The 23,238-nt window shown below is 36.7% G+C and overlaps 2 protein-coding genes across 2 annotated transcripts; one reads left to right on the plus strand and one right to left on the minus strand.

Moving 5' to 3' along the window:
• Positions 1 to 532: 532 nt before the first annotated feature.
• Positions 533 to 4,303, minus strand: LOC101899452 (cytochrome b5-related protein). The gene is made up of 4 exons (XM_005176275.4): positions 3,758 to 4,303; positions 3,369 to 3,699; positions 1,132 to 1,514; positions 533 to 1,072 (listed from the first exon to the last, which is right to left on the minus strand). Exons 1-4 carry the CDS (start codon positions 3,841 to 3,843, stop codon positions 571 to 573), a joined length of 1,302 nt encoding a protein of 433 aa, XP_005176332.1. The 5' UTR covers positions 3,844 to 4,303; the 3' UTR covers positions 533 to 570.
• A 6,219-nt stretch (positions 4,304 to 10,522) lies between these two features.
• Positions 10,523 to 22,690, plus strand: LOC101895462 (cytochrome b5-related protein). The gene is made up of 4 exons (XM_005176251.4): positions 10,523 to 10,718; positions 10,799 to 11,129; positions 21,616 to 21,998; positions 22,063 to 22,690. The coding sequence occupies exons 1-4, from the start codon at positions 10,636 to 10,638 to the stop codon at positions 22,565 to 22,567; spliced, it is 1,302 nt and encodes a 433-aa protein (XP_005176308.1). The 5' UTR covers positions 10,523 to 10,635; the 3' UTR covers positions 22,568 to 22,690.
• The last annotated feature ends 548 nt before the right edge of the window (positions 22,691 to 23,238 follow it).

The following is a 23,238-nucleotide window of genomic DNA, read 5'->3' on the forward strand; positions in this document are numbered from 1 at the left end:
AGAATTGTCTCCACTATATAGTATAGCCCCCATTTAACGGTACCCCCGATATCCGGTATTTTGATGATTTTAGGGCAATTTTTTACCGGAATTATTTCAAATTTCGTATTTAAACTTCGTAATTGGTACAACAGCCTGTGACAGAAGATTGTCTGTGCAGGTCCACGTCTTCGCATAGCCCCCATATAGCGGTACCCCTCGATATTCGGTATTTTGTTGATTTTAGCGACATTATTTAGCGGAATTGCTTCAAATTTGGTATTTGAAGTTGGTAATGGATACTACAGCCTATGACAGAAAATTGTCTTTGCAGGTGCACGTTTTGGTAAAGCCCCATATAAGAGCACCTCCCTATATCCGGTATTTTTATGATTCTGATGAGACAGGTCCATGTCGTCGTATAGACCCTAATATAACGGCTAAATTCGGTATTTTTTAAATTTTAACAGATTTTTTAACGGATTTTTTGTTTTGAGAATTGTCAAATTCGTTCCAAGTGGTGGTTGGCATTAAAAGTTCGATCCGGTTCCAAATAATTGTTTCCTTTATTTTTTTTTTAATATTTTCCTCTTAAAAATGTCCCCGCGGATTCGGTTCCATTCTTAGCAGCTGTTTATTTTGTTCGATTATGTGCTGCACAAATGAAAGCTCTCTCGGTTCAGAACCATTGACCTCTTCCAGAGTACTCTGCAGAATCGGATACAATTGCGACAGCATACCATGATCCAGGGTTGGGAAAAAATGATGCAAAATGTGATCTCCGAAATGTGTTAGAGCCCAAAAGTGATTGCCCTTAATGTCGCTGCGATCTGTGATCGTTGTCAATTGATAGAGACCCCAATCGAGTTGTGAAGGCAAGGCATCTCCATCATGATAATTATCTGAGACATGATGGGCGCCATTGAAACTAATTAAACTGAAAATAAAACTGGCAAACATTATAATACGGCACCATTTAAGGAGCACCTCGGCCGCTGATAATGGAGAACACAACCACATTAGGGCCGGTAAGCTGAAGCCAATTATGTCATGCCAATAGAGTTCGTTTTTGTTTACAATCGATCGGAATACCCTGAAATTAGATGAAATTTCAGTTTTCTGATTCAAGATCTTTAAAACTTATTTTCTTACCTTTGTGAAAAGCTGGCAAAAAATAGCAGAGCATAAACCACGGGTTGAAGAAATATGGAAATAATGCGCCATGTCTTAGTTGCCACCTCCTTACTGGGTATCCAACATAGATATGGTTCGGGAAGGGTCATTTCCAAATCATATAAAGAATTCGTATAGATATGATGCGACAGCGCATGAGATATACGCCAATCGGCAAAATTCATTAGGGTCAAATTGAAGCTATACATTTGCCAGTTGTCACGTTGATGGAAATAATTGTGAGCTGCCACGGCTTGCCAAACTATAAGTAGGCCAGTTAATGCCTCCACTAGCATACTGTCCAGGCGTGTTGAAATTAGAGATAATATCACACTGGCAGCGAGAAGGGCCAAGTGGTAGAGCTGAAAGCAAAAACAGAGTGAGTTTGTATAAGAGAAAAGTAGCACACCTTTATCATTTACGAGAGGTAAAATATCTCCCAGAAATTTTCTATAAAAAGGGACCTTTCATAGGTACCCCATAGTATGACGGCTGAATTCCTTGGTGTTATCGAATCCGCTTGAAATTTCCCACATCTCATATTGCCTGTTGTATTGAGGCATTTTAGGAAAATTTGCAGGGGATTCGAAAAATGTGCCAAATTTTTCGAAAATAAAATAGGTTTTAATATACCAAAATTGATAGATTTTTTCTGTGGTACATATTAGGTATACAAATGTCTTTTGTTCGAAGACTCACAATGAAATCAGGTCTAGAATATTTCTTCTTGTAACACTTTTCACAAAAAACGAAGTATAAAGGGAGATTTTAACTCAGAATGGAAACGTGTAAAATTAGCAGTTAAAAACGTAAACCCATCATTTTCACTTGTAATCTTTACATTTCGAATGTGATTTTCTTAAAAACTATTAAACCTAGATATATAGTTTATTCTGAGACTTATAGTGAAATTTTGTGTAGAATAATTCTTCCTTTGATACTTTCTGTCTAAAACGAAGTTTTATATCGCGTTCATGCATCAACTCGAAAAAAGTCCGAGGAAAAATTCATTAAATAAATTAGAAATTACCTTCACGTTTTTTTGGTAACATTAATGCAAATATTTTCTTGATATAGAATTGAAATAGAGAATTATATACTTTGGCGACTGATACTGAAATTTGGTGAAGAATATTTTTCTCTTTGACGTCATCGTTCTAAAATGGAGGGGAATTTTGCATAAACTCCCATAGTGTACGGCTTTAACCCAAAAATGTGTTTTTTTTGTGCGAAATGAAAAAAAAACTGCAACCAAATTCAGACTGCTGTCATTTCTAAGCTACTCGTCCGACAGCTGTTAGAATTATTCCAGTGACAGCTCATTATATTGTTTACAAGCGTACAAAAGCATTTTGATGAGAATTTTCCAGAAAAAAAGTTATTCGTGATGGAATTCAAGCATGATAGTGTGATTTCTTTATATTTGGCTGGAAAACCACAAGTGGCTATTGTTAGAGCACTGCAGCATTTAAATGTGAATAAATATTTTGTGTCTCGCTCGTCACTCGGTCGGTGATACTGGTAGCGTAGCCCGACGTCAAGGAAGTGGGTGGAAGAAAAAAGCAACGTCAACAGAAATGGTGCGAAAAGTAAAGAAGCGACTTGATCGAAACCCGCGTCGTAGTGGCCGAAAATTGGCTCGTGAGCTGAACATATCGCATTATTCCATTCGGCAAATATTAAAAATTACCCGAGCTCGGGGTAAAGCCATTGAAATTCCAAAAAGTGCAAGAACTTACACCGCAACAGAAAGAAAATAGACTCAAAAGAGCTAAAGAGTTGCTTTGCTTGGTGACCTGTCGAAAGTGGTAAACTGCTGAATTTGGGTTTCTCCGGTGAGAAAACCTTCGTTGTCCAGCAGTTTATAAATAAACAAAATGATGGTGTTTACTTGCCAAAGAGGTCAGCTGAAAATATGCACCTTCGGTTGGCCACCAGAACTCAAGCGCCGGTCATGGTGATGGTGTGGGCCGCCATAACAGCCCATGATCGCTCTCCGCTCGTATTAATCGATCGTAGCATCAGAATAAATGCTGAATATTATCGCGAAAATATTCTGGAGGGTGTACTAAAGCCTTGGATACGCAAGCATTTTGGCCGTAGACCTTGCACATTCCAACAGGACTCAACACCATCGCACTGAGCACGCGCCACCCAAGATTGGTTACAAAATAAGGGTATAAAAAATGAAATACAGGAGCCACATGTTAACTTACATACGTCCTTCGCCGGGGGCTATAGTCCATCTCATCTAGCTGTGCCCCAACACGCCTCTTAAGCGTACGATAAAATCCATTTTCCTCCAATGTCAAAATATAGTTTCTTGGCTTTGAAGCTTTACGCACGAAATACTTATCCAACAGGGCCTGAGGCACTGCCCTAATGTGATGCGTTTCGAAGGCTTCGGTTATGTCCATTCCCTTGGTTTGTTGCAACCAAAATTTACCACCTGGATGATGGTTGATAAACCCATGGAGATCATATAAATTGTCATAAATGCGCCATAGATCTTCGGCTTCATCATCTTGGCGTTTGCCTTCTAGCCATCTGGAAAAGGGAGTTTTTTTTATTAAAATTCTTTATTTAAAAATTTCCAACTAAATACCTTGGTATGGTTGAGAAAATCTGCTTACGATAGGTAAGAGGTTTGAGAGCTATAGCTGATTTTTTGCAAGTCTCTCCCGAGGGCATTTTGCATTTGTTGTTCGTTTTTTTTTGCGTTTTGCTTGATATCTGCAGGTCGGTTGGTTTCAAACGAATGGAAATTTGATAAAACACTTTTGAATAGAATTATATAAATTGACGGCATGTCGGACCTTCAATGGATGGAAATTTTATGCAAATTTTTTTTGCACAGCATTGCCGATGGGCATGGGGGCTCCCATGTTTAATTTTGCAGTTTTTGACTTTGTGTGAGACCTGCTATGAGAAGGTATTTCAAAAATAACAATACATTCAGAAAAATGCATGGCATCGTTATTTGAATTGATAGTTCGACCCATATAATTTAATGTTTGAAGAATATTTCATGCAAATGTTGACCGTAAGTGCGCCTCAAATGGCCCATCCGCTTAGTACAATTTTCACATACATTTCGGCTGGTATCTCATGATTTAAAGCTTCAATTCTGTCTTCCAATGCTTTTCTGTACAGACATGAGCTTCAACTTAGCCCCACTGTAAATAGTCTAAGGGGGTTACAAAAAAAAAAAAAAAAAACAAGTAAAAAAGCAGTAAGTTCGGCGGGCCGAACTTTGAATACCCACCATCATATGGAAAAAAAACAGTAAAGAAAGTCTTAAAGTCGGGCGGGGCTCCGCATAACAATTAAAAGTTTTTATGGGAGAATTCAATCATACACGCTATGATTATAATTATAAATTTAAGGTTCAAAGGACTAAATATGCCGAAGCATTTGTATCCCAAATTCGGACTTGTATTGCCCATTTGGTGCACAATTAATTTGAATTCGGATAAAAATATATATGGGAGCTATATCCAAATCGGAACCGATCTCCATAAAATTTGGCAAAGATATTTCTGAGCTGTATTTGATATATGTCTCTGAATCGGATGAACAGTATATATGGGAGCTATAAAATAAATAAAAAGGTAAATCGGACGAAGTTATATATGGGAGCTATATCCAAATCTGAACCGATCTTGATAAAATTTAGCAAAGGTATTTCTGAGCTGCATTTGATATATTTCCCCAAATATTGTTGTTACAGAGTGCATATTACGGCTGCGGAGGACAAAAATAACAAATCGGATGAAAAATATATATGGGAGCTATAGCTATATCTGAACCAATTTCGATCAAATTTGGCATACTTATTTACAGGCCTAAACTGGTTGTATGTGCAAAATTCCATACTATTCGGACTGATATTACACGTTTGGTGCACAATAAAAGGCAAATCGGACGAATATATATATGAGAGCTATATCTAAATTTTGACCGATTATCTCCAATTTCAATAGGGTTCGTCCTTGGGCCAAACAAATGATTTGTGCAAAATTTCATTTGGATCGGGTAATAAATGCGAACTGTACTTTGTTTACAAAAATACATGGACAGACGGACGGACGGAATCGACTCAGAATATGATTCTATGCAGATCATCAAAAGGAACTGTGGGTCTATCTCGTTTTCTTTTGCCTGTTACAAACAAATGCACAAAGACGTAATACCCTGACCACCTTGTGGTGTAGGGTATAAAAAAACTAGAAAAGATGTAAGTTCGTCCGGGCCGAACGTTGTACCCTCCACCATTTGGAACGAATTTGACAATTTTCAAAAACAATAAAATTCGTTAAAAATTCTGTTAAAATCTTAACAATACCGAATGTAGCTGTTATATTAGGGTCTATACGACGACATGGACCTGCATACGTAACTTTTGTCATAAGCCATTACAATATCGGTGAATAATGTAGCTAAAATCATCAAAATACCGAATATCGGGAGGTACCGTTATATGGGGGCTATGCGAAGACGTGAACCTGCACAGACAATCTCCTATCTGAAAATTTGAAAGAATTCCGGTGAATAAAATCGCTAAAATCAACAAAGTACCGAATATCGGGAGGTACAGTTATATGGGGGCTATGCGAAGACGTGGACCTGCACAGAGAATTTTCTGTCTTAGGCTCTAGTATCCATTTCGAACATCAAATAACAAATTTGAAAGAATTCCGGTGAATAATGTCGCTAAAATTATCAAAATGCCGAATATAGGTAGGTACCATTAGAGGGCTATACCAAAACGTGGACCTACATGAACTATTTTCAATACCAAAAGTCCTGCAGACATAATATACATTTGAGTAAAATTTTATCAACCTACTTCACATCGTTCGGAAGCTATAGTGATTTTCACAGAGGGACGGACATCGCTAAATCGACATAGAATTTTATGCTGATCAATAATATATATACTTTGTGGGGTCTAAAATTTATATTTCGAGGTGTTACAAACGGAATGATAAACTTTATGTACCCTCCATACTTTGGTGGAGGGTATAATTATAATAATAAAAATTTTCCTCATAGAAGTAGAAAGGATAATCCGATTTTGAAATAGATAGATGTAGGGAGTTGTAAAAAATCGCTGTAGAAAATTGTGACCCTTTTGTGGGTGGGTATCAAAGGGGTTCGCAGATATATATCATCTTCTCAGCAGATCTTGTGTTAGCAGAAATAATGGCATTTGTGATTTTATAATCGTTTTGTTATTTAAAACTTTGACCCTTTGTGGGGGAGGAACCAGAAGAAATGTTCCGATCTCTACCATCTTTATAAGAAATCTTGTGTTGATAGAAATATTGAGATATGCCAAGTCTGAATGGAATTGGATGTTAAATTCGCGTTGGATATTCAAAACTTTGACCCTTTGGGGTGAGGTGCTAGAAGGAGAGGACCGATATATCCCATCTTCACAGCAAATTTTGTTTTAGTAGAAATAATGGGATGTGTGAAATATGAAGGGAACCGGATGGTTAATTCGGATTTTTATAATCGTTTCGGTTATTCAAAACTTTGACCCTTTGTCGCGGAGACACCAGAAGAAATGAATCGATCTCTACCATCTTTATAACAGATCTTGTGTTGATAGAAATATTGAGATATGTCAAGTCTGAATGAACTTCTCGAATATTTTTACCCTTTGTGGGCCAGGTACCAGAAGTAATGGACCGATATATTCCATCATTACACCAGGCCATGGGTTAATAAAAATATTGCGATTTGTGTAATTTGAAAATAATCGGTCTCCTACATCATATTTTATAAAAGCTATAATTATTCAAAATTTGGAACCTTTGTGGAGAGGTACTTGATGGAGTGGACCGATATTGTCCATTTTCGCACCTGACCTAGCACTGAGGAAAATATTGAGATTCGCAAAGTTGAAGCAAAATCGGATAAACCTTTCTCTTTCATTGCAGTAAAATATTTTTTTTTGACAATTTGGGGGGTCGTACCAGAAGGAGTGGACTGATATTGTTAATCTCCGAACTCGATCTAAGTTTGATAAAAGTATTACGATGTACCAAGTTTGGACCAAATCGGATACTCCCGCACCAGACAGATATGTGTAAGTTTTCACATTGCGGAGGGTATAAAAAGTTCATCGGAACTTAACGCCGCTTTTACTGTATATCACCTTAAGCTTCTTAGCGATTTAGTTTGCATCCCATCAAGTATCTCAGAAAATGGCAATTTTTCTTTTTAGATTTTAAATCACTACTTTTAAGTGCTTCGCTGTTATCACAAATGAGTTGCATTTCCGAATGTTAGCTGTATTTGAAAATAAAATATTTCATTTCATTCGCTCAATAAGTGATCATTTGTTGTGATTTTATAATTCTTCGTCCGATAAGAAACGGCGTTCAAAAATAAACAATGCCTTGACTTACAAATAATGAACGGCAAGACAATGATAAGCGCAAGTCGGATGAACCAAAGGGGGGCATCTGTTTTAAATGAACCGGCTAACTGAGGAACTTTCCAATTGGTTGTTGTTAGAAAATTAATCAATTAAATATTAACAAGCTAAGTTCGGCCGGTCCGAATTTTTAATACCCTTTCGAAGGAACTTGGAAAATCTTTACTAAATAGTGGCGCCCAAATTATTAAAATACAAAATATCGGGTGATGCAGTTTTATGGAAGTTATACTCAAACGTGGATATCTATAGCCCATTTTATGCCAGAGAATACCAATTTTGTTTAGTTATATATGGTTTCATATGTACGCTACCCTCTGTAGCCGTAATAATATATTAACGTGTAATTTGTTTTCCAAAAGCCCATAATAAGCATGTCAACAATTTGAATGGGGGCGATTCAAATGCAATTTGAATGGGTTTTCAAACCGTTGAAAATAAATACAGTCGATTCCACTTAAATTTAATTACACTGCGCGATAAAATTTAAAATTTTTGATAATTAAAAAAACAGATTATGAAATTAGAGCTTAAAATAGAAGACAGAAGACATCACAAAATAACAAAAATAGAGATAAAGTTCTGCCCTCTTCAACATTTTTTTTTAATTTTCTCATTAAGATTCCCTGGAATCTTTGCATTTAAGATGCAGAGTGTTTTTTTGACAATATTACTGTTGTTAGTAGAAATAATGGGATGTGTGAAATATGAAGAGAACCGGATGCTTGTTCTTGATTTTATAATCATTTTGGTTATTCAAAAATTTGACATCTATGTGAGGGAGGTACCAGAAGAAATTGGCCCATCTCCACCATCTTAATAGAGATATTGAGATGTACCAAGTCTAAATGGAATCGGATGTAATTTTGAGTTTTATGAGCTTCTTGGATATTCAAATTTTTGACCCTTTGTTGAGGAGGTACCAGAAGGAGTGGACCGTTATATTCCATTTTCACACTAGACCTTGGATTAATAAAAATATTGTGATGTGTGAAATGTGAGGAGAACTGGATGCCTATTTCGTATTTTATAATCTATTTGGTTAATCAAAACTTAAACCCTTTGTGGGGGAGGTACCAGAAGGAATGGTCCGATCTCTACCATCTTTATAACAGATCTTGTGTTGATGGAAATATTGAGATGTACCAAGTCTGAATGGAATCAGAAGTTAATTTCGTGTTTTATGAGCTTCATAAATATTCAAAATTTTGACCCTTTGTGGGAGAGGTATGAGAAGGAATGGACCAATATATTTCATCTTCACATCAGAACTTGGGTTAATAAAAATATTGTGATGAGTGTAATTTGAAGAGAATCGGATTCTTACATTACATTTTATAAGAGTTATAATAATTTAAAATGTGGTGGTCAGGGAATTATGTCTTTGTGCATTTGTTTGTAACAGGCAAAAGGAAACGAGGTAGAACCATAGTTCTTTTGATGATCTGCATAGAATCACATTCTGAGTCGATTTATGCATGTCCGTCCGTCCGTCTGTCCATGTATTTTTGTGAACAAAGTACAGTTCGCATTTATTACCCGATCCAGATGAAATTTTACACAAATCATTTGTTTGGCCCAAGGACGAACCCTATTGAAATTGGAGATAATCGGTAAAAAATTAGATATAGCTCCCATATATATATTCGTCCGATTTGCCTTTTCTTGTGCACCAAACGTGTAATATCAGCACGAATAGTATGGAATTTTGCACGTACGATCAGATTGCACCTGAAAATAAGTATGCCAAATTTTATCGAAATCGGTTCAGATATAGCTATAGCTCCCATATATATTGTTCATCCGATTTGTTGTATTTGTCCTCCGTAGCCGTAATATGCACCATGTAACAACAATAATTGGGGAAATATATCAAATACAGCTCAGAAATACCTTTGCTAAATTTTATTGAGATCGGTTTCGGATTTCGATATATCTCCCATATATAACTTCGTCCGATTTACCTTTTATTGTTCATCAAACGTCTAATATTTGCCCAAATGGGATGAAATTTGGCACTTACAACCGAATTGAGTCTAGAAGGTAGTGTGCCAAATTTGGTGAAGATCGGTTCAGATATAGCTATAGCTGGCATATATATTGTTCATCCGATTTGTTATATTTGTTACCTACAGCCGTAATATGCACTCCGTAACAACGACATTCAGGGAAATGTATGAAATACAGCTCAGAAATATCTTTGCCAAATTTTATCAAGATCGGTTCTGATTTGGATATAGCTCCCATATATAACTTCGTCCGATTTACCTTTTATTGTGCATCAAACGTCTTATATTTGCCCAAATGGTTTGAAATTTGGCACTTACGACCGAATTGAGTCTAGAAGGTAGTATGTCAAATTTGGTGAAGATCGGTTCAGATATAGCTATAGCTCCCATATATATTGTTCATCCGATTTGTTATATTTGTTACCCACAGTCGTAATATGCACTCCGTAACGCTCTACTAGATTAACAAAGTGGTGTAGGGTATAATAAAGTCGGCCCCGTCCGACTTTAAGACTTTCTTTACTGGTTTTGATATAGAATTTTTTGTTGAAGATTTTTTTTTTTGATTTTCATGATTTTCTGGGCATCTTCAGTTTTGCATAAATCCGGAGTCGACTGTGTGTATTAAATATAAATTGCGTTTTCTAACAACTATCCGTTGTGGGTTTGAGTGACAAGTTGTAATGCATGCACTACATACATGTATGTACAAATAAACATGACGATGTTGATTTATAGCCGAATGCAATGTAAATGAATACATTCCGGACATACATAATTGGAGATATTTGTAAATATATATTTTATTGTTATTGTCAGAAGTTAAAAGTCAGCAGCAAAAGACTGCCAGCTATAGCCGACAGATAAGATAATGCTAAAAAGGAAAGATGAATTTCTATTTTAAATAACAGATTTCAAGTTCGCCCGCAGTTTGGTTCAATTCCCTTTCGTGTTCAGTTCAAGTTCTACTCGAGGCTAATTCATCGGTTAGTTTTCTGCATTTTTTTTTTCAAATTTCATCTCATAATGGTGATTGAAGAATGGAAAAAATGTGGCATTGCCACAAAATTTCCCACCTATCGGAATTCAAAATTAGTTACAGTTGAAAGGTAGTAAACAAAGGCTAAACAAAGGCTTAGCAAATGATATGTTTTTAAAATGCTGTGCTTTTTTGAAATCATTATTCCAGTTGGTTGAAAGGCAAACGTGTGGACGACGAAGCCGAAGGATTGTGGCGTATCAATGATGGAATTTATGATTTTACCGATTTTATTGAAAAACATCCTGGCGGCGAATTTTGGATAAGAGAAACTCGCGGCACGGACATTACCGAAGCATTTGAGGCTCATCATTTGACTTCGGCACCCAGTAAAATGATTGAAAAATATAAAGTCCGTGATGCAGTCAAACCGAGAATTTATACATTGACAATGCATGAGAATGGTTTTTATAAAACTTTGAAGCGACGTGTGGCGGAGAAATTGAAAACCATTGACAATTCACCTAAACAGAGGAGTGATGTAAGTTTTAAAAATTTCAAAAAAAAAAAAAATGGAAAAGCTGTTTAGTTCCCTCGGATCGAACTCTTAATACCCCCTACCATTTGGAAAGGAAATTGAAAATTTTCAAAAAAAAATCCGAAAAAAATGCCGCTTAAAAGAAAACACTATACGGAAACGTGTACCGGTATAGACAATTTTCTGTCATAGGTTGCAGTACCCATTACGAATCACAAATACGAAATTCCGGTTAATAATGTCGCTAAAGTTATTAAAATACTGAATAAAGGGAGATATCGTTATATGGGGGCTATACGCAGACGTGGACCTGCATACCAAATTTTTTGTCATAGATTGTAGTACTTCTTACGAACTTTAAATACGAAATTTGAAACAATTCCGGAAAATAATGTCGCTAAAATCATCAAAATACCGAATATCGGGAGTGTTATGCTATACGAAAACGTGGACCGACATGGCCCATTTACGAATTTATCCTTACTACTGGCAAAATGGTGGAGGGTATAAAAAAAATATGAAAGCTTGATTGGTGGTCAATTTGTTATTCCGTTTGCAATGCCTCGATATATTCGTCGGAGACCCCATATAGTACATATATTCTTGATTACCACAAAATTCGAAATCCATTTAATGAAGTCCGGAAAAACCGACATCTTACTTTCTGTTGAAATAAGGACAGAGCCCACAGTATATGGTGTAGATTTCTAAAATTTGGCACCATATTTTTTATTGTGTCTAGGAAGATTGGTAATCCAAAATGGTATTGGTCCTGTCTTTCGTTTGGGCATATATTGTATAGAATGGTACCTTACGCACGGCATTTAAAGGTTTATTACGGCAGCAGCTGTAATTTGATATTCGGGTGCTCATTAAATAGAATTTCTCCTTGCAAAAAACTTTTTATATAGGTCTGGTGGTATAACCGTCATATCCTGATTTAAGGTTTTTTCCAAATGTTCAAAACCCTGGACATATTTTCCAGCCAAAATGCCTGTAACTTGATACTTTTGAAATCGGTAGCCGGTATTCGGTATTTTTCAACTGAATCTCTATTTTTACAGGTTTTAACATTTGACCAAGTTCCAAACGTAAGGGGTTTTCAGAAAATAGATTTTACGATTAAGTTATGTTAGAATTATTCGAACTCGATTTTATACCCTTAGCCATATGGCTTGAGAGGATATATATCAAGTGACACGGTCAAAACGTGCCTCATGGAAATAACGGTTTTAGACCCTATGTCTCTTTGGACCCATTCCAAATCAGGACATTTGGAGTCGATCTATAGGTGCTCGTGCGTCCGTCCGTCTGTCTGTCTGTTTGGCCTGTGCTCACGATAACTCTCAAAGGGAGTATCCGATCTGCTACAAACTTGGTACATTGTAATATTATTACCAAACTTAGATCGAGTTCGGAGATGGACAACATAGGTCCACTTTATTTCTGGGACCTGCCCCACGAAAAGAACGAATCATCCAATTTTGGTCAAATGCAATGTTTCCCAAATCCCAATATTTTTATCAGTGATATGTCAGCTGCGAAGATGGGCAATACCGACCCGAGCCCATATATAGACATTTCTCTCCCAGAGGTAAAGTGGTTAGAAAGGAGGTATAAAAAAGCCAGTTAGTACTTCTTTAAGAAATTCAAGCGTGATAGTGTGATTTCTTTATATTTGGCTGGAAACCCACAAGTGGCTATCGTAAGAGAACTCCAGCATTTAAATGTGGGTAAATCTTTTGTGTCTCGTACCATCGTTCGGTACTGTGATACTGGTAGCGTAGCCCGACGTCAAGGAAGTGGACGGAAGAAAACACCAACATCAGCAGGAATGGTTCGAAAAATAACGAAAGCGACTTGATCGAAACCCGTGTCTCTGTGGCCGAAAAATGGCTCGTGTGCTGAACATATTGCAATAATCCATTCGGCAAATATTAAAAAATGAGCTCGGGGTAAAGCCATTGAAATTCCAAAAAGTGGAAGAACTTACACCACAACAGAAAGAAAATAGACTCAAAAGAGCTAAAGAGTTGCTTCGCTTGGCCGAAAGTGGTGAACTGCCGAATTTGGTTTTCTCCGATCTCCGATGAGAAAACAATCGTTGTCCAGCAGTTTGTAAACAATCAAAATGATCGTGTTCACTTGCCAAAGAGGTCAGCTGAAAATGTACACCTTCGGTTGGCTACCAGAACTCAAGGCGCTTGAGTGAGGCCATGGTGATGGTGTGGGCCGCCATAATAGCCGATAGGCGCTCTCCGCTAGGATTAATCGGCCGTGGCATCAGAATAAAGGCCGAATACTATCGCGAAAATAATCTGGAGCGTGTAATAAAGCCTTGGACACGCAAACATTTTGGCCGCAGACCTTGGTCATTCCAACAGGGCTCAGCCCCATCGCACTCAGCACGCGCCACCCAAGAATGGTTACAAAATGAAGTTCCTCGCTTCATTTCCAGAGCACAGTTGCCACAAAAATCTACGGATACCAATCCGTTGGACTATTGTGTCTGGAGTATTTTGAAAAGCAAGGTCGGCACTCCAAAATACCAAAGTATCGATCACCTCAAGCAAGCGCTTCGCCGGGAATGAGCCAAAATACCGCAGAGCAACATTCGGGCAGCGTGTGACGGTTTCATTGGCCGTTTGTAGGCTATAATTCGTGCCAAAGGTGACCAATTCGAACAAATCTAAACTTATTCTAAAATGTGATGCTATTTCCGACATTTTTTTTTTCACCCTACAATTTTTCGAAATTTATGATTTCGCATAAAATTGGATGTAAATGTTCGATTTCCTTCAAATTTTACACATACCAATATTTTTATTTTTATCTGTATTAGATGATGTATGAAAATGGAATACTTCGGTTCGGTATATTTGTTACGTCAGGCATATTTCTAAAAAATTGCTCATATCTCATATAAAGTATCTCGAATATATCTCAAATCTGACACGTTGTAGTATTTGTATCAGTCTTATGTCACATACGAATTGATCAATATTGTTCAACTGCTTCGGAATCTACCCCATAAATGGTCAACAGTTCGAATAATCATAACTCGAGGCTGAGAGTATAAATTTGTCGGCAAAATCGACTGATACTATTTTACTTGTTACACCCTCCATCATGGAGGGCAGGGTATATTAACTTTGTCTTTCCGTGTGTAACATCCCTAAATATTCCTCGTAGACCCCATAAGGTACATATATTCATAATCAGCATAAAATTCGAAGTCGATTTAACGATGTCCGTCTGTCTTTCCGCCTTTCTTTTGAAATCACGATATAGGCCACCCATCAAAATTTTGCAGAATAATTTGTATTGTGTCTAGGATGATTGGTATTGAAAATGAATAAATGAATATAGATATATCCGTCCACGTTTTGGTGTAGTCGCCATATAACGGTACCTTCCGATATTCGGTTTTTTTGATGATTTTTGCCACATTTTTTCACGGATTTGTCTAAAAATTGGTATTTGTTGGTCATAATGGGTTCTAGCTTCGGTGGCAAAACATTGCATCTATAGGTCCACGATTTGGTATAGCCCTCATAAAATGGTACCTCAGAATATGCGGTATTTTGATGGTTTTTTTTCAAAAATTTTCACGGATTTATCTAAAAATTGGTATTGGTGGCAAAACATTGTATGTATAGATTCATGTTCTGGTATAGCTCCCATATAACGGTACTTTCAGATATTCGGTATTTTGATGATTTTTGCAACCTATTTTTACGGATTTGTCTAAAAATTGATATTTTTGTGTCCTGATGGGTTCTAGCTCCATTGCCGAAATATTTTTATAGCCCCATATAGCGGTACCTCCCGATATTAAATATTTTGATGATTTTGCGACAAATTGGTATTTGTGGGACACAATGGGTTCTAATGTTTCCTTTACCCTAAGATGGAGAGAATTAAAAGTTTGGCCCGGCCGACCTTAAGTTTTATTTTTGTTTTGTTTTTTGATTATTTTGCCATATCTGTGGTTGAAGCAGTTCAAATGAAATCGAAGAATGAAAAACAAAAAAAGAAAATATTTTTGTAGAGATGATCAATTAAAATAGCCCAGTTGCTGTTCATAGCCTGAGAAACTGGGCCATCTTAATTGAGCTTGATCTTTGCAAAGGTCACATTTATAGAGATTCTCTTCGGATTAAACTTTTCCTACATGCCCTCTTCTATCCCTAGATTTTCGGTTTGAAACAGCTGTTTAGTTTATTTGAAAAAACCTTTTTCTGGTTTTCTGTCGGTACCCTGCAGGTTCTCAAAAAATAAAAGATTTCATAACATCCCATAAGAGACCCTATTTTAAGGAAGTAGAAGCAGTTTTCAAAATGATTTCTACGTTAAAAAAAATCGGCAAATGGGGTTCCATCCGAAGGGGATCATTACCCCCCTCCACACACACACACGCACACAAACCTTAACCCCTTTTTAAATAACGAAATTCATGCTCTTTTCAACGTTAAATAATTACACAAACCTTGTGGAAAATTTGCATTTTGATAGATTCTAAAATGATGACTGCAATGGGTCTCTTGAGACAGGAGGAGTTCGAAAAAAAAATCTCATAAATTGCATAACGATGCGTGCGACCAAAAACATCCATCAGATTAGAAAAATTGTTCATATTTTTCAAAATTAATTTTTATTGCTACAGTACCGCTGATAAGAGTAGTTCAAAAAGGTTGCCATTCTTTATTTATTTGTTTGTTAACAAACAAATACGTAACAAATATTTTATTATGCCGGCGATAATTGACATGATTTGATACCGAGAAGCGACATGTATTTAATGCCGTAAAAAGTGCGTCAGAAACCTAATAAATATTTCCATGGAATTTTTTTTTGCCCCCCCTGTAGTAATTTTATAATAACGACGAAAGTATCGGCAAATGCTAGATTACACATCATGTTAGAGTCATATGTAAGGTGATTTTTTCTACAATTATCTGTAGCATTTTAAAGAATACTTTTAGGCGCTCCCCAGATTTTGCAATCTAATCTACTCACAAAAGGTCAATTTTTAAGAGGCTCAAAAAAAATCTGTCAGAAAAATGAATGGAATCTTTACTTGAACTGAAAATAAGGTCCATAAAATTTAATGTTTCAAGATTATTTAAGAGGATATTCGGGAAACCATTGCACAATAGACACACATCCAATTTTTCTGTCCAAAACTATTTCAACGTCTCCATATGTTACCAACAATGATCTCAATGATAAATTTCAGAATTTCAGCTCTATCCACTCACCCAATACCAAATTTAATGACATTTATTATTTATTATAATTCTAGACACCAAGAGTTATCCAAAAATAGTACCATTAAGTACTTATCGAGCAATTATGGTACGCATTTGCAAAACCACCACCATATACCAAGAATAACCTCAATATCAAATTTCGGGATTCCAGCTCTATCCCTTCATCTGATACCAAATTTAGTACTACATAGTACTTTTCATATAATTTTAGTACCCATTCGCAAAAATGTACCAAATCTCAATTCCAGATACCAACAGAGATCTCAATATCAAATTTGAGAATTTTAGAATTCGAGCACTATCTGTTCTCCCCATACGAAATTGTACCCAATATAGTGCTATTCCTTATCCCTTAACTCAACGCCAAATGTAGTAACATTTTGTACTTTTCCTACAAATATTGGACGCATTTCCAAAACCACCTCCATATCTCAATTCCAGATACCAACAGTGACGTCTAAATCAAAAGTTCGGGATTTTAGCTCCATTTCTTTACCCAATACCACATTTAGTACCATTCAGTACTTTTCGCACAATCATAATACACATTTCCGAATACAACCACATAACTCCAGGCTGTACATGAACAGCTACTCTAATACCCAATTCCAGATTTTAAGCACTGTCTGTTCACTTAATACCAAAATGTACCAAATATAGTACCATTTACTACTGTACTTTTGGAATAATTATAGTTCACATTTCCAAACCCACCCCCATATCTCAATTTCAGACACCAACAGAGAACTTAATATCAAATTTCAGAATTGTATCTATATTACTTCACCCAATACTAAATTTAGTACCATTTAGTACTTTTCTTGCAATTATAAGACACATTTCCGAAACTCCCTCCATTTGTCCAGTCTACACATGAACAGTACCCCTAATACCTAATTTCAGATTTTAAGCACTATCCTTTCATCAATACCAAATTGTTCCAAATAAAGTACTATTTAGTACTTTTCGTGCACTTTTAGTACACATTTCCATATTCACCTTCAGAACTCAATTCCAGACACCGACAGAGATCTGAATATCAAATTTCAGAATTTTGTGTCTTTGTCAATACCAAATTTAGTACCATTAACTACTGTTTGTACATTTATAGTACACATTTCCAAAACCACCTCCATATCTAAATTCCAGATACCAACAGTGACGTCTAAATCAAAAGTCCGGGATTTTAGCTCTATTTCTTTAACCAATACCCAATTTAGTACCATTAGGTAATTTTCGTACAATTATAGTAGACACTTTGAAAACCACCTCTATATGTCCAAGTTACAAATAAACTGCGACGCTAATACCAAATTTAAGATTTCTGTTCACTTAATACCAAATTTTACCAAATATAGTACTATTAAGTACTGTTTGTACAATTATAGTTCACATTTCCAAATCCACCATCCACGTCTCAATTCTAGGCATCAACAGAGAACTTAGTATTAAATTTCAGAATTTTATCTCTATCCCTCAACCCAATATCAAATTTAGTAACATTTAGTACTTTTTGTACAAATTTAGGACGAATTTTTGAAAACACCTCCATTTGCCCAGTCAACACATGAATAGCGTCCCTATTACCAAATGTCATATTTCAAGCACTATCTCTTCACCCAATACCAAATTGTACCGAATATGGCACTATTTAGTACCGTTCGTAAAATTATAGTTCACATTTCCAAATCCACCATCCACGTCTCAAATTCCAGACATCAACAGGGATCTCAATATCAAATTTCAGGGTTTTTTCTCTATCACTTCTGCCAATACCGAATTTAGTACCATTTAGTAGTTATGGTACAAATTTTGGACACATTTCTCAAACAACCTTCATACCTCAATTGCAGATGCCAACATTCACATATATAATAAATATCGGGATTTAAACTCTTTTTCTTCGCTCAATGCCAAATTTAGTACTATTAGTACTTTTCGTACAATTATAGTACACATTTCCTAAACCACCTCCATTTGTCCAGGCTATATATAAGCAGCGATCCTAATAACAAATTGCAGATTTCGAGAGCTATCTGTTCACCTTATACGAAATTGCACCAAATATAGTACTATTTCGTACTTTTCGTGCATTTGTAGCACATATTTCCGAAACCTACTCTTTATCACACACCTACCACCATAAGGAATCCCAATACAAAATTTCAAAATTCCAGCTCCTTCTATTCACCCCATACAAAACTGTACCAAATTTAGTACCATTTAGTACACTTTGCACAATTTGTACACATTTCCAACACTACCTTCATAATATATGAAAATTTACTTTCCAACTTTGATTCTCATATCAAATTTCAAGTTTTTAGCTCTATCCGTTCGCATAATACCAAATGGTACCATTTTAGAAGTTTAGTACCATTTTAGAACTTTTCCTAACCTTAAAGTTCTTATATCCTTAAAATTCGAAAACCCCTTGATACATCTATCCAGCACGCAATCCCAATACCAAATTTCAGATTTCAATATTAAATTGTACCAAATATAGTACTAGTTCGTACTTTTCGTACACTTGTTCTAAAACCACCTCTTTATCATAAACCTATCCCCAACAGGGATCCCAATACAAAATTTCCAGTTTCATCCGTTCATCCAAGAACAAACTGTTCAAAATTTAGTACCATTTAGTACAGTTCGCGCATTTAGTACAAATTTCCAAAACCACTTTCATAATATATCAAACTTACTTTCCAACCTTGATTATCATACCAAATTTCAAGTTTTTAGCTCTATCCGTTCGCATAATACCGAATGGTACTATTTTTCGAAGTTTAGTACCATTTTAGAACTTTTGGTAACTTTAAAGTTCAAATTTCCAAATTTCCCTTTGGTACATCTATATACTGCACTCTATCGGTGACTCTCATTCAAAATTTCAGAATCCAATACAGAGTATTGGATTTTTTGTATTTTGTCCAATACAAAGTATTACATTTTTGTACTTTTCGTACCTTTTTTGTACGAATTTGCAAAGACCTAGCCTTATCGTCATCATATCGGGACTGACTCTCGAATGGGTCAACCATCGATATTTTACTACTAGCAACTTACATTTGCCAATGCTGGAGTCATATTTGAAGTGATTTTTCCACATTAACCTTCTGAAATTTTATGGCATACTTTTAGGCGCTCACATTTTTAAGATACAAAGAAATTCTATAGTGTATGGACTGTATTTTAGTCGCCACTTGTCCGTTGGTCTAAAATTCAACTTGATTTGCAAACGTGTCTTGTCAATCGTTTACATCCAATTAGAGGGAAATACAGGGTGAGATAAAAAAACTGCAAACAAAGTCAAACGCCATAATTTTTTACTTTTTTATTTTTGAATTTTATTGAGTGAAAGCAAAACTTGTTGGAAATAGCATCAAATTTAAGAATAAGTTTAGATTTGTTCGAATTGGTCACCTTTGGCATGAATTATGGCCTTCAAACGGCCAATGAAAGCGTCACACGCAGCCCGAATGCTGCTCTGCGGTATTTTGGCCCATTCCCGGCGAAGAGCTTGTTTGAGGTGATCGACATTTTGGTATTTTTTGTGCCAACCTTGATTTCTAAAATACTCCAGACACAATAGTCCTACGGATTGGTATCCGGTGATTTTGCTGGCTATTGTGCGCTGGAAATGAAGCGAGGAACCTCATTTTGTAACCATTCTTGGATGGCATGCGTCGAGTGCGATGGTGTTGAGTCCTGTTGGAATATCCAAGGTCCGCGGCCAAAATGTTTGCGTGCCCAAGGCTTTAATACACCTTCCAGATATTATCGCTACAATATTCGGCATTTATTCTGATGCTACGGACGATAAATACGAGCGAGAGTGACCATCGGCTGTTATGGCGGCCCACACCATCATTATGGCCGGCGCTTGAGTTCTGGTGGCCAACCGAAAGTGCACATTTTCAGCTGACCTCTTTGGCAAGTAAAAACGATCATTTTGTTTGTTTACAAACTGCTGGGCAACGAATGTTTTCTCATCGGAGATCGGAGTAAACCAAATTCCTCAGTTCACCATTTTCGGCAGTTCGAAGCAACTCTTTAGCTCTTTTGAGTCTATTTTCTTTCTGTTGCGATGTAAGTTCTTACACTCTTTGGAATTTTAATAGCTTTACCCCGAGCTCATTTTTCAAAATGTGCCGAATGGTATATTGCGATATGTTCAGCTCACGAGCCATTTTTCGGGCACTGCGTCACGGGTTTCGATCAAGTCGCTTCTTTACTTTTCGAACCATTTCTGCTGATGTTGATGTTTCCTTTCGTCCACTTCCTTGACGTCGGGCTACGCTACCAGTGTCACGGTAACAAGCGATGTTATGAGACACAAAAGATTTATTCACATTTAAATGCTGGAGTACTCTAACGATAGCCACTTTTGATTTTCCAGCCAAATATAAAGAAATCACACTATCACGCTTGACTTGGCCATCACGAATAACTTTTTTTCTGGAAAATTCTCACCAAAATGCCCGCTTTGTATGCTTGTAAACAATATAATGAGCTATGACTGGAATTATTTTACCCTGTATGAAGACGTGTTCCTCCATAAGTATTTTTTACATAAGCTGTAGTACTCACTACGAAATTTGAAACAAATCCGGTGGATAATGTCGCAAAAATCATCAAAATACCGAATATTGAGTGGTATCGTTATATGGGAGCTATACGAAGGCGTGGATCTGCATACACGATTTTTTTGTCATAGGCTGTAGCACCCATTAAGAACTTTAAGTACACAATTTGAAACAATTTTGACCCATTAGTTTTCTAAAATCATAAAAATACAGAATATTGGAAGGTATCGTCATATATGGGCTATATAAAAACGTGGACCGACATGGGTCATATACGAACTTTTTTTTTTGTACGATACTTTTTATACCCTTAGCCATGTGGTTAGAGAGAGAGAGTATATATCATTTGATACGGCTAAAACGTGCCTCATCGAAAAAAAGGTTTTAGACCCTAGGTGGTTTGGACCAAATCCGTTTCAGGACCTTTGGAGACGATGTCTGTCCGTCTGTATGGTTGATACACACGATAACCCTCGAATGGAGTATCCGTATTATATTTAACAGCTATCGGACGAGTGGCTTAGAAGTGACAGCAGTCTGAAGTTGGTTGCAGTTTTTTCATCTTACCCTGTATATGACAGCTATATTCAAATCTGTTTTCAAATTTCGATTTTTTTCTTCTTTCAGCTCATTCATCTTGGCCTGCTTGTATCGATTTTCCTTTTTGCCATTGCCAGTGCCCGACTCAATAGCCTGTTGTTTTTGGCCTTGGCCGGCACGGCTTTGGTATGGACCTGCGTTACCGCTCACAATTACTTCCATCGGCGTGATAACTGGCGTATGTACACCTTCAACTTGTCGATGTTGAATTTCTGTTCATGGCGTGTCTCGCATGCCATGTCACATCACATCTATCCGAATTCATATTTGGATTTGGAATTATCGATGTTTGAACCGTTGCTGTGTTGGATACCCAATCCCCACATTAAAAGTATGATGATGCGTTATGTATCGTGGATTACGGAGCCGTTTGCCTATGCCATTGCGTTCTTTTTGCAGATGGCTACAAGGTGAGAGTACCACAAATTTCCGCTTTGATAAATAAAATTGAATATTTCTTCCATTTTTTTTCAGAATTTACTACTCCCTGACTCACACGAACATTATGTACTGGCATGATCTGATACCCCTGACCATACCCCTATCCATCTACTTGGGTTCGGATTGGCCCTTGGTGTTGTGTTTGCGTCAATGGTTGTATATGACAGCAATTGCCAGTTTTGCCTTCTGCGTTATTGGTCTGAATGCTGCCCATCACGATCCTGCCATCTATCATGAAGGTGATGCCAATCGTGAAGATCGTGATTGGGGTCTTTTCCAGGTGGATACCATTATTGATCGTGGGGATTTGAAAAAATCACAATTCTTGGTATTGACTCACTTCGGTGATCATGCTCTGCATCACTTATTCCCAACCCTGGATCATGGTATATTGCCACAATTGTATCCAATTCTGTATCAGACTTTGGATGAATTCAAGGGAGAACTGAGGGAATGCAATCACATTGAACACATTCTGGGGCAACACAAACAGTTGTTGAGAATCAAGCCGAATTTGAAGCCGCCAGGATCGAAGTAAGGGGTGGGCCACTTATTGGATAATATTTTGAAGTAGAGGTTAAAAATGTATAAACATATTTTTGTTATGTCGAACGTTTTATGATTGTATATAAATTGTATATATGAAGGGTGGTCTTAATAAAAAAAATTAACAAGTAAAAAAGTAGCAGAACTTTTAATACCCTCCACCATTTCGAAGGGACTTGAAAATATAAAAAAACTCCGTAGAAAAATGCTTCTCAAATTAAACCCTTTATAAGGGGGCTATAAGGGTGAAAAAACTGCAAACAACTTCAGACTGTTGTCATTTCTAAGCCACTCGTCCAACAGCTGTTAAAATTATTCCAGGGTACAATAGCATTTTTTTACAAGGGTACAATAGCATTTTGGTGGGAATTTTCCAGAAAAAAAGTTATTCGTGATGGAATCTAAGCGTGATAGTGTGATTTCTTTATATTTGGCTGGAAAACCACAGGTGGCTATCGTTAGAGGACTCTAGAATTTAAATGTGAAGAAATCTTTTGTGTCTCATACCATAGCTCGTTACCGTGGTAGCGTAGTCCGGCGTCAAGGAAATGGACGGAAGAAAACATCAACATCAGCAGAAATGGTTCGAAAGGTAAAGAATCGACTTCTTCGAAACCCGCGTCGCAGTGGCCTAAAAATATTCCATTCGGCAAATATTGCAAA

This window comes from Musca domestica, unplaced genomic scaffold (assembly GCF_030504385.1).
Source record: "Musca domestica strain aabys unplaced genomic scaffold, Musca_domestica.polishedcontigs.V.1.1 3, whole genome shotgun sequence".
Taxonomy (NCBI): Eukaryota; Metazoa; Arthropoda; class Insecta; order Diptera; family Muscidae; genus Musca; species Musca domestica.